Raw genomic sequence first — 13,081 nt, 5'->3', positions numbered from 1 at the left:
TGAATTTTATGAATGTTGTATGCAAATGAAAAGTTGTAACGCAAACTGCAATTTCAATAATGCTTGTTGAGAGGAAGAAAAAATGGGTAACATCAAAGACAAGAAAATAGTTATTTCACATATTTCTAACGTCCTTAAAATTTCAGCATAATTTCAAGCAGTATAATTTGTCGTGGTAGTCACCTTTTTGTAATTAATCTTAAATCATGATAAGGTTACAAGTTTCGATGCTGTTTAAAGATATATCTTATCACGTTAATGAAACAGGAAATATTTTGCCCACATTTAAAAATTCCGCTGCTTACAGACATGATACTCCGCGACTCATCACGATTGAGAAACTGTATACATTATATGTATCCACATTCATTTTGTAATTATAAAATCATACGATTAAAATCAAATATTTGATCATTCAAGTTATATCAATTCTGTAGATTTACAGATTACATCAACGCTTTATCAATCGGCCATAATTATGAACGATAACCATTTGCAATTGAATTTTGACACACACGATGTTAAAGTTAATGAATATCGTTTGGGCTTGTATTATATTTAAACATCACTGAAGAGACATTTATTGTCGAAATCCGGATATGGTTTACACAGGGTTTCAGAACATCCGTTGGTCGACCTGTTAGTCAAATGCGTTTTGTTAAAATATATTTTTCACTTTTTGGTCTTTTGGAAAATGTTGTTTGTGCTGTATTTAGACCCCTCTACCAAGAAATTTGTTTTGCATGCACACGTATGAAAATTGCGGTTTTTATCCAACGCAATCATAGGTTTGAACGTTGTTTTCAATTTAGACTTATTTATTCAAGTTAATAAATATATATATACAACGATATACAATCGCCAAATCACTATACATCATGTACATTGCACTACGTTAAAAAACGAGGAAATTTGTAGATGCTATCGAATTGGTCACATACTGATAAGAGGTAGGAGCAAATAAATATGGTAATGTTTTTGGAGGATAACTATCTTGAACTGGAGGCAGTCTAACAGATTACTGGGATGATAAATGCATTACTGGTGCACAGCGTGAGTTCGTTATTTGGGAATTCATATATCCTGGCATTTGTGGTGCCATCGGAGAATTTAAAGAATACAATCTAGCCTTCTCGGAATGACTATCTTTCTCATTTTCATCCAGTTGAAATGCTTCGTTTAGGGGTATTCCAAACTTTTTTCTTCATGGCGAACAACTCGTTTCTTAACCCAAGGTTATCACGACTAAGCTGTATAATGCGATTTTCTAAGACAACATATTGTATGAGTCTTTTCTCTCGAGATCTTGTTGCTGCTTCATTGTTTTGCGTCTTTTCCCAGTAACATTGATCCTTATTAGTTTCTGGGATAAATTCCCTCCGCTTTCTGCTAGTAACAAATCTTGCCTCATCTTCATCATCGCTCTTTCCGTTTGAGGTAGGAGTGACAATACATGTTGGTATGCCAATATTTGATGAATCATTTGAACTTTGGTCATCATCGCGTTATTATCATAAGAAATTAACAGTTTATAGTTAAAAATGATGGTTTCCGTGGTGTTCCGCAATTGGCGGTATCGATAATATGCAATGAACTTTCTTTTTTAGCTAGCGTAATCCTAATGAGACTTTGTAATAAATAGATCTAATTAAATATTAATAATAATTCTTGAAATCCTAAATTATTTGAATCTTACCTTAACGAAATAACAGGATAATTTTTTTATATTTCTGGAAGCTTGTTTATAAGTTAAAAATGGTTGCACAGAAGGAACAAGACTGAATATGAGAGAATGTCGCGCATGAATTTATAGTACACGACACACTTTGGACACGAGTTGGACACACTTTTAACGTTTCTAACGTCAAATGACGTCACGACACAAACTGCACTTTTAACATACGTGGACGTTTATAAGAACCTTTGTTAACAAGCAATGACGGCCTCCAGGGTTGAAGTGACATGTTAATAAAAAAAGTTAAAAGCTACGTGTCTGGGAGACTTATGATCATCGATACCGGTATAACTACAACAAGGAACAAGAGAATCACGTTAGTTTTACTTGACTGCAAATTAAATGTACAACTCGTACAATTAAATAGTAGATTCTACACTTGTCACATAAATCAGATAATTATAAAAATATATGCTGTTAAGATTTGTCACCATTTTCCGTATCATTTACCTTTCAATCTATAGTAATATTTACAATTCATTATACAATATAAAGAACGTGACCAAAAAAAGAAATGATTAAAAATGAATAATTAAGAATTACGAAACTGTAACATTACCCCCGCCTTTAAAAAAATGTTCGTCCTCGGACATGAATACTTGATGATTACATAAGAAATTTCAAAGGTTAGTCATCTTTATGTTTCATGTCTTTAAAAATAACCTATTTACAATAAAATTACATTACCAACTGAAAATAATTTCCTAAAAACAAACATTATAAGCTAAATAAAAGTTCCTGTAAAATGTTGCACTGCGTATTCTTTTCTTCTGTGCGGACTGTCGCCTGGACCCCAATTGTCTCGTATTTCCCTGTTCGCTATTATGGCTGCAATTTGGTTGGTATCCTCCTCTGTCTGACTTGCCGTGTTTCGTCTTCTTGTGAAAGGCGGATCAGGTATCCACGTTCTTTTGAGTAGATATACTGTGCCGTCCGGAAGGACAAACTTCTCTTCCTTAAGCAGCCCCCAGTATCCGTCAGGTACTACATTGGAGTCAATTTATGCCGTCATCGACCTAGATCGTATCCTCCTGATTAATGCAGCATCTTCACCCGACATGTAGCTGGAAGGTGGGCAGCATAACTGGAACCGTGAGTCATTAAGTGACTCCTGAGTGGGGACCTCCAGGTGGCTCCAGTCATACAGCCTCCCTCTACCTGTGGATGTCAGCTGAATTCTTCTTGGCGGGTAGAATGGAATTTCCTCCCGGAATTCCACCTGTCTCTTGTCTCCATCTATCCATGGCCTCTCTGATCATACCCATCGACGTTTGGTGGAGGGCTAGATGGTGCTTCTAAGTGAAGGACTCTAGAATGGTTGGAGGTTAGTATATCATTCTTCTCCTTGGGACTTGGGTTTATGGCCACCGGTACTGGCTGAGCTGACTGGGTTGTTGGTTGTCCAGCAGTTGGTTGCGAAGTCCCTGTAAAGTATGGCTGCATCACAGAACTTGGGTTGATGGTTACCTGCAATGGCTGATTAGACTGTGTAATTGGTTGTCAAGCAGCTGGTCGCAGAGTCCCTGTAAAGTATGGCTGCATCACAGAACTTGGGGTAATGGTCACCGGCAATGGCTGAGTAGACTGTGAAGTGTGCTGTCCAGGAGCTGGTTGCGAAGTCCCTATAAAGTATGGCTGCATCACAGAACTTGGTGTAATCGTCACCGGCAATGGCTGAGTTGGCTGTTCAACAGCTGGCTGCAGTAGAACCTCTGGAACTGAAGCAGGAGCGGTGATTGTCTGGGGAGCTGTCAGTTGACTGGGAACTGTCTGCTTCGATCTAGGTCTATCCAACAAATTCATTAGATCAACGGGGCTTCCCGTCTGCAATGGTCTCCCCAGGAACAGCATTTCTTCATCTGGGGGTCAGATTAATTGATGGCATGCCCACGTATACTGGTGTAGGACTTCTGACGGGCGTCATCTGAAAGTGGTGGACTGTCGAAGTATTTGTCTCTGCTGGGGTTACTTTCTTGGCAACAGACTTAATCTTTTTCTTGTTTACCTTCTGACCAGTCTTCTTAATTCCATGCCTCATCTCTTCGTGAAATTTCAACCGGTGTTTGACATTTGCTGGTATCTCACATTGACAGAACTGGCACTGTACAAACTGTGAGCCATGTGCATATCTTGTATGCCTTCTCATACTGGCTAGGTCCTTATATGTTTTGAAACATATCTGGCAAGTCTCCATCTGCAGATGAACTATCTTAAATACTTATGACTAATAACTAATTTTAGACCATCGGGAAATTGAACCAGAGCCATGGGTAATACCGGTATAACAGGGCAAGCAGTTTTCAGGAATCATAATTTAACATAATTTAGTAAATCAGTAACATCTGAACAACCTCTATGTTAACAGCTCTCGGCTCTTCACCTAAAAATTGAAAAATGATTAGTTCAATTTCAATATTTACAAATAAAACCATCTTGTGCTTTATATACAACAGGACTTGTTGTTACCATTTAATTACTGTAACGTTTCGGGGGCTAAGCATCTCTGGTACTCTTTCGAGTAATATTTGCTTTTTCTATTTCAGGTTCAGCAGCTTGATCTTCTGAGTCTCCTTCATCAAGATCATCTTTGCTCTTTTGAAGCCAGTTGTTGAAGGTGCCGATAAATGGCTTCAGTCTATTGTGATGTAGGACCCTGTCTCTTGAATTCGGTGAAATCTTCACCTTATATATCAAGTCTGTATATGCCTCAATAATGAGAAAGGTCAAGTCCACTGACACTGCAGTTTTGGACTCTTACTTTTAGTTTTTGTTGGGTTAAAAACCCACACTGCATCACCAACGCTATATTTTCGCGCATTTATCTTATGGTCATATTGTCGTTTTTGTCGGTCGCTGGAGGCAATAATTTTATCTCGAGCTAAATAATGTACTGGAGTTTTTCTATATACTCAATACTACCATCAATTATGTTCTCAGTTTGAGGATGTGGACCGTATATCAAATCTATCGGAAGTTCAATTTCATGCTTGGGGAAAATCCTGTACGTTCATGTACAGAGGTACGGTAGGCCATCATCGCCACATATAAATGTGTATCCCAGTCTTTCTGGTCTTTACTTATACATTTACTCAAAATATCCTCTATAGTTCTATTGAGTCGCTCCACTATCCCGTCACTTTGTGGATGTAGGGGGCTGGTTCTAGTTTTATCAATGTTAAACCTTTTACAAATGCCTGTGAACAGCGTTGATTCAAACTGTCTACTTTGGTCTGTTTGTACCTCTCTTGGCACAACAAAACGACAAATGAACTCGTCTACAAAAATGTCTGCCTCTTGGTTTGGTATTTGGTATGCCTCCGCCCATCTGCTGAAATAATCTGTGAGAACAAGGATAAATTTCTTTTCCGAAGTTGTTATAGGCAGACGACCAAGAATGTCCAATGCAACCCGTTCTAAAGGTGCTCCCACCAAATACTGTTTCATCGCCCGTTTTTGTGGACCCTTACGTGAATTGTTATCAAATGTACAAGGATTATAATTTAATACGCCAGACGCGCGTTTTGTCTCCATAAGACTCATCAGTGACGCTCAGATCAAAATAGTTATAAAGCCAAACAAGTACAAAGTTGAAGAGCATTGAGGACCCAAAAATCCAAAAAGTTGTGCCAAATATGGCTACGGTAATCTATTCCTGGGATAAGAAAATCCTTAGTTTTTTGAAACATTCAAAGTTTTGTAAACAGGAAATTTATAACAAAAAAATGACCATATAATTGATATTCATGTCAACACCGAAGTGCTGACTACTGGGCTGGTGATACCCTCGGGGACGAAGCGTCCACCAGCAGTGGCATCGACCCAGTGGTTAAATAGTTATCAAAGGTACCAGGATTATAATTTAATATTGCATATTTCACACCTTTTGCACCATTTATCTATGTTTTCCTTATACCCCGCCCAATAAAATCATGTTGAAACCCTTGATAGTTTAATGTGAACCCCAAAAAGGCCTCCTACTGGGTCGTCATGCAACATTTTCAAAATGTCCTCTCTCATGAAGAGAACTATCAGCTGCTTCATCTCTGAATTTATATTAAAAATCCATTCTCTATATAAAACATTATCGATCAATTTTAGTTGATCCCATTGCGACCAGTTAGTTTTGAGCTCTTTGCTTTGTACGGAAATTTCTTCCCACTTCTGTTTTTCATTACTTTCAGATTTCATTTTCCATATCAGCTTAATCACTTCATCATCTTGCTGTGCTTCTGTTATGTCATCCCTTTTTTTACTTTGTACCCATTGGTTGCTCTGTTCGGAATTAATAAATTATATTTCTTCGCCTTGTAACTTTGATATTTCTGCCTTCTCGGTTAGTGACAATCAACAGTATCCAAGTCATTATTCGTGTTTTCTTCTGAGTCCTGACGGTTGCAATGAATGCAGTTGATACACGGTCTTCGTGAAAGTCCATCGGCATTCAAATGCTTTCTACCTGGTCTGTGTTGTATTTGGAAGTCATAAGAGGAGAGAACCTCCAGCCACTGGCCATTTTAGCTTCTGGATTTTTTAAGTTCATGAGCCAGTGCATTGCTCCATGATCAGTTCTTACTAAAAAATTCTTACCATACAAGTAATGATGATAGTGTTTAACTGACTCTACAATTGCGAGAAATTCCCGTCTAGTGACGCAATATTGACGTTCTGCTTAGCTGAAACTTTTACTTAAGTAAGCAATGACGTTGTCTCCGTCGTTTTGTTCCTACGAAAGCCCTGCTCCAAGACCAAACCCGCTTGCATCTGTATCTAATATAAACCGCTTTCCCATGTCCGGGTAACTTAAAATCGGGGCAGAAACTATGAATTGTTTTAATTTATCAAAAGAATCTTGACATATCTCACACCATTTAAACTCTTTGCCCTTCTCAGTCAATTTATGTAGGGGTCTAGCTATATCCGAAAAAATCTTAATACATCTCCTGTAATAACTACAAGTTCCCAAGAAACTACGTACGTCATGAGTAGATAAGGTATGGGCTAATCTTTGACAGCGCTAATCTTCTCAGGATCTGTGGACATACCATCGCCTGATACAACATAAACCAGGAAAGTTACCTTTTCCTGTAATTCACATTTCTTTGGAGAAATTTTCAAACCTGCCTGTTTAATCTTAGATATTACCAACTCTAATCGTTCGATGCGCTGCTCAAAAGACTCCGAGAAGATAATGATGTCGTCTAAGTACAGCAGACACATATGCCAATTCAAACCTGCTAGGACGCATTCCATTAACCGTTCTAAACAAGCGCCTGCATTACAAAGACCAAACGGCATTTGGCGAAACTGGAACGCTGTTTTTTCTCAATCAACTGGGTCGACCGGGATCTGCCAATAACCACTTTGAAGGTCGATAGTTGAGTACCAAGAGCCCTGAAGGGCCTCTAGACAGTCCTGCGTGCACGGGAGCGGGTACGAGTCTCGTTTTGTAAGACTGTTAATTTTTCTACAGTCAATACAGTAGCGGACTGACCCATCCTTCTTCCGGACAAAAACAATAGAGGCAGCCCAAAGACTCATTGATGGTTCCATTACACCAGCATCAAGCATTCGACTCAACTCGCGATCTGATTTCTCTTGCATTGCATTAGGTTAGCGCCTCGGGTATTGTTTTACTGGAGCTGCGTTTCCTGTGTTTATCGTGTGTTGTATCATATTAGTACAACCCAGCGCTTTACTGTGTTTCTGTAGAAATCTTTGAAATTGTAATGTTTGCGTCTCCGATAATAACTTGCTACCTGATTTAATTAAGTCTACCAGATGATCTGATAAGGTGTCGCTATTGCTCTTGTTTGTAATCATCTGTAAGCTTGAATATATTTTACAGCCACGGGTTCGCATACTAGTTCCGTAACATCTGCATATTCTTGATATTCAGCTAGACATGTTTTCTTTTGAATCGTTTTTTTCAAAGTTACTGGTATTAGCAGTCCTTAAAAAAATTCGTCCTTGACTAGGATCGACTAAAGATCTGGCGACTAATAATTTATCTTTTGTGCCAACAGGCTCCACTGTGGGCCTGCGCTAAATGAGTAGAATCACCTACCACTTTACTAAATATCAAAACCTCCGATCTTGGGGGTATTACTGTAGTTTCCTCTGTTGCAAGCTTAAAAATGTTGACCATATTACTCTCTTTATGACATATAATTTCCATATTTTTACTAACAATAGTTAGTTTACTATCCCTTATGTCAAGTTTACAATCTTTGTAAGCGAAAAAGTGTAGCCATCAATCGCAGGCGCGTCGATATCTGCAATTACAAATCGTTGTTGAAATTTATGATCATTGATTTCAATATCAAAACCGGCCTGCCCGAAAGTTGTTATTATTTCTCCATTTGCCAGTTTCAACTGTACCCCCTTATAAATTTTGTCTGGCCTATGTGACTCCGGAATGAATAACTGTCAAGGTCGAACCGGTGTCTATCAAACAATTTACAAAAATACCATTAATTTTTATCTTAAAGTACAAACTATCATTTATGTCATTATTTAATTCACACTTTTTGTGTGGCCCGTCATTTAAAAAAACATCGGCTAAAGGAGGGCCCGACTCTTTAGCCACTAATAGTTTCCCGATTAACAGTTCTCTGTCTGTGTACCCTGGGACCCTTTTGACGTTTCAAACCTGTTATTTGGCAAGTATTTGCCATTTTTCTGCATGTCTTGAAACTTTCTGCTATCTCTCTGAAAATGACCCGCTTTTCCGCAAAAGTAACATGAAAAGTCTGTTTTTTGTGATTGATTAGGACCTCGACTACTTTTTTTATCTTGGCTATTCTATCCATGATGCTGCTCATCTGTTGACAATCATCTTTTTCATCTACATCTATCATTCCCGTTTGCATTCGTAATCCAGCGCGATTATTAAATTTACGCCTGTGTCCGTTTGCAAACGCCTCAAATTCAAGTCTTAACCTAACACTGTCATCTATTGAAATAGGCTTCCCCTGAAATATTGCCCACTCTAAATCTGCGTCATTTAGAGAATCTATGAAACAGTCACGAGCAAGCTGCTCACGAACTTTTATAGGGGCAGTTGGATATGCTAACCGTGTTAACAGTTTGATGTCCTAAGCGAATTCCGGAAGTCATTGGCTCTTTTCTCGAGTTGTACTCTTCATCTGCGCTCTATATAGTTCAGCCTGATTGCTTGGTTGAAATCTCGAAGCAAGGGCAGTAACTAAATGAGTGAAGCTTCTCCTGAGATATGGTCTTAGGTCGCTAAGAATAGCCTGTGCTGAACCCCGTAAACATGTGGCCAATTCTAGCGCTTTTGATATATTGTCCAAGCCATTAATTTCCGCTACCATCTCAAAATGTACAAGATAATCTTGCGAACTACTGGTTCCGTCGAAAGTTGCTGGTTTCTTATTGTTACGGTATGATTTATTACGTGAATTATTTCCTCTCGTTACTGTGTTATCACTACTATAATTATCTCTATAATCATTTGTCTTACCATATGAACCCTGGCTAAACCCTTGATTATCGCGATAACCAAGATTATCCCTACCCATAGGTACTGTCCTGAAAGACTCCCGTGCATGGCCAGTGCACTCCCTGGGATCTCCGTACCAATGTGGACCTTCCATGGGATTGCCCGCATGCCTGCTGAAGGCACCATGAGTGTCCATTTTAAGACCTTGAGAGACTTGTAAAACCACTACCCCTGTGAAGTCCTTTGGAGCTCGCTCCTCTGAACGACTTGGGCTATTAAATCTAGGGAAAGACGCCCGTTGCCGGGTTAACCGCTGGTTTTCAACATCGGCTATTCCAGTATTTATGTGTATGTCTCCCTTTCCATGGGATACCTGCTGATTGATAGTTCGCTAACAAGCAAATAAACCAGCTGCGACTTTATCTCCATAAACCGCCCCGCCATTAGGTTCATCGATCTGTATTAAATCTTCGTCGTAATGGTCAGTTCTGGTATTTTCATAACTGGTTCCCGGTTGGTCATATATACATCTTTGTTCTTGTCTTTCGTAGCAACCTTCTCCGGATTTCTTTACCCGTATCTGTACCTCTTCTGTTGGGGTAGCATTGATGTATGGTTCGGAGGCAGATGCGGGGAGTCTTGGTCCCTAGGCATGACCTTGGGCTGACGGCTGCTCTACGTCCAGCTGCAAATATTGAGGTTTCTCTGAAAATGCTCGTGCATATGAATTTTCACAGTCCGACATTTTTAACGGCAATCTTTATTTCTGTGAAGATTTTATCACACTGCTGCCACCAAATTGTAGCGGGTCGAGGGTTGGTCTCTTGCCTGGTATCTGGGCTACTGTGACTGCTATGCAACGGACAATATACAATTTGGACTGCTGGTAAACAGGTGTCTAACTATTCAATAAATATACAGCTCAACTGCCAGCGTCGTCTTTTTTTTTTATAGGTAATGATTGTAAAAGGGGGAGGGGTTAGCCTAACTAGCTGTTTAAATGACGATTTGGCGTTTCAACACATACAAAGTCGTATCTCGAACTAAATATGTGTAATACTTAATACATAATCACAGCATATAATCCTTCCAGATCCTTACACATTTCAGCATAAATACAAGACTCAAGTTAAGACATTTAAGGAAAATTTACAGAACGAATTAACAGTTTATAGTTAAAAATGATGGTTTCCGCGGTGTTCCGCAATTGGCGGTATCGATAATAAGCACTGAACTTTTATATTTAGCTAGCGTATTTCTAATGAGACTTTGTAATAAATAGATCTAAATAAATATTAATAATAATTCTCGAAGTCCTATATTATTGGAACCGAACAGGATAAATTTTCTATTTCTGTAAGCTTGTTTATAAGTTAACAATGGCTGCCAAGAAGGATCAAGACTGAATATGATAGAATGTCGCGCATGAATTTATAGTACGCGACACACTTTGGCCACGATTTGGACACACTTTTGACATATTTAACGTCAAATGACGTCAAGACACAAACTGCACTTATTACATACAGGTTTTTTTTTATAAGAACATTTGTAAACAAGCAATGGCGGCCTCCGGGGATGAAGTGACCCGTTAATTAAAAAGTTAGAAGCTACATGTCTGGGAGACTTATGATCGTCGATACCGGTATAACTACAACAAGGAACCAGAGAAACACGTTAGTTTTACTTGACTGCAAGTTAAATGTACAACTCGTACAATTAAATAGTAGATTCTACACTTGTCACATAAATCAGACAATTATAAAAATATATGCTCTTAAGATTTGTCACCATTTTTCGTATCATTTACCTTTCAATCTGAGGTAATATTTACAATTCATTATACAATATTAAGAACGTGACCCACAATAGAAATGATTAAAAATGAACGATTGGTCGAAAAACATATATCAATTTTTAGTGTAATTTTAAATGTAGTGCCTACAGCAATCATACCTTAACTCTATTCAATGTGTAGTTTTTGTTTTTTGTAAAGCCCAATCCAATTTGAAAAATACTTTCAATAAAACATCCTTTGGACATACATGATTGACTGATTGACTTCGTATCTACGAATTTATACATCCAATAGAGTCAAATGGAGGCCCACTTTAATAAGTGTTTTACCGACTAAGCGGGAGAAAATCAAGTAATGACTATCTTTATATCAAAACAATCACAGGGGGTTATTTACATGCTGATAAATGATACAGAGGATCTATACTCTTGTGATTGACAATTTATACATCCCATAGAGTCAAATGGAGGCCCACTTTAGTAAGTGTTTTACCGACTAAGCGGGAGAAAATCCAGTAATGACTATCTTTATATCAAAACAAACCCAGGGGGTTATTTACATGCTGATAAATGATACAGAGGATCTATACTCATGTGGTTGACAATTTATACATCCCACAGAGTCAAATGGAGGCCCACTTTAGTAAGTGGTTTACTGACTGAGTGAGAGAAAATCTAGTAATGGATATCTTTATATCAAAACAAACCCAGGGGGTTATTAACATGCTGACAAATGGTACCGAGGACCTATACTCATGCGATTGACAATATTTACAATTTGATTTCCGGACGTGAATGTATATGTGATGGTAATTGCAGACCAGCCAGTTACTGCAACAAAACGATATCATAAACAGAAAATAGTGATAATCAATATTATGATTAAAGGTCATAGATAAAATTAACATCACAATTCTTCATTTCTTCTCTATACATTTCATCAAATTTCTCATTCTGTGCTACGGTAAACCAGTTCTTCCAGTCCCCTATAAGACCTGTTAAACAAGAGTGTTAAAATTATATTACACAATAAATTGACACTGAACCGGTATTGCTTTAAATGGCTATGTTGTAGAAGAACGTATTGTTGAGAAAAGGTAAAACATTAGTTGAACGAGTTAAAATAAAACATTTCAGTTACGTTTTGAAATACATTTGTATGGTGGTAAAATAACAAAAAACAAAAACAAAAAACAAAAAAATTATCAATTCTGGAATAGAACATCACTTCCTGGTTTGGTTTAATCAAAGGAGTAGTAAGCAGTACATCACATGTCCTTTCAGACAACTGTGTTGTTTTTGAATGAAGTTCTAGAGTATACTATTCACGGTATAATTTGTCTGTTTTCATTATAAACATAAACTTGTGTATACATGTATATCGAAACATTTTATAAACAACCATTTGAGAACGGTTAATATTCTTATGTTGATATGGTAAAAAAAGATTAAATCAAACATAAGATATATGTTATGCTCTGTTGTGTTGGTGAACTGTTTCATTGGTGCTCTATCTGCCTTTACGCAACTTTTGAAAAAATGGATTTTAAGGGCGAGGTATGACAAGGTCCTTATTTGCCTTAATTCTTTACTGAAAGAATTTTCATTTAAGAGTTAACGTTACTGACAAGTTGAAGTTAAACAAAACACGAAAAAAAACCAAAAAAAAAAACCCCAAAAAAATTAGGTGTTTTGTAATCCATGATGTCTCAATAAATGTATATGTAACGTCATCAGGAAAGTCCCGTCTGTGCGTATGCATCAATAGAGAGGGGAGAAAGGACATTGATGTCGGGGTTAGGCCTTTATTTTTGCCGGAATTAGGGATTGGACATTTATGTTCGCGTGAACCCGGGATTTAACTGTAGCAGGACTCGAGAATTATTAATTAATTTTACGTGAACCCGTAAATCATGCTTTATTTTTTCTTAATTTCGGGATGACAACCTCGTGACCAACTCCTACCACTTCTCAATAAATGATAGATTTTGGTCAATTTCCAAATAGTTATTGATCATGAATAAGGCATATTCAAGTACCAACTAGATAATTTACCACGATGTTTAAACAACAACTCCCATGTACGA

General features: G+C 37.8%; 2 protein-coding genes across 4 annotated transcripts in view; one reads left to right on the top strand and one right to left on the bottom strand.

Annotated features, from left to right (window-relative positions):
- The window catches only part of LOC127706004 (sulfotransferase 1C2-like), a 131,730-nt gene that overhangs the window by 20,337 nt on the left and 98,312 nt on the right, over positions 1-13,081 (top strand). The gene's annotated exons all lie outside the window — the stretch shown is intronic.
- The window catches only part of LOC127706007 (sulfotransferase 1C2-like), a 180,437-nt gene continuing 179,228 nt past the window's right edge, over positions 11,873-13,081 (bottom strand). For 2 of the 3 annotated variants that reach the window (XM_052210402.1, XM_052210404.1), the window contains exon 6: positions 11,873-11,989. In XM_052210402.1, coding sequence (XP_052066362.1) covers positions 11,877-11,989 — 113 coding nt within the window. In that variant the 3' untranslated portion in view covers positions 11,873-11,876. The remainder of the gene's footprint in view (positions 11,990-13,081) is intronic. The other variant, XM_052210406.1, reaches the window with a different exon arrangement.

The sequence above is a fragment of the Mytilus californianus genome, unplaced genomic scaffold, assembly GCF_021869535.1.
Source record: "Mytilus californianus isolate M0D057914Y unplaced genomic scaffold, xbMytCali1.0.p SCAF_6, whole genome shotgun sequence".
Lineage (NCBI taxonomy): Eukaryota > Metazoa > Mollusca > Bivalvia > Mytilida > Mytilidae > Mytilus > Mytilus californianus.
This window is presented reverse-complemented; position numbering and strand designations above follow the sequence as displayed.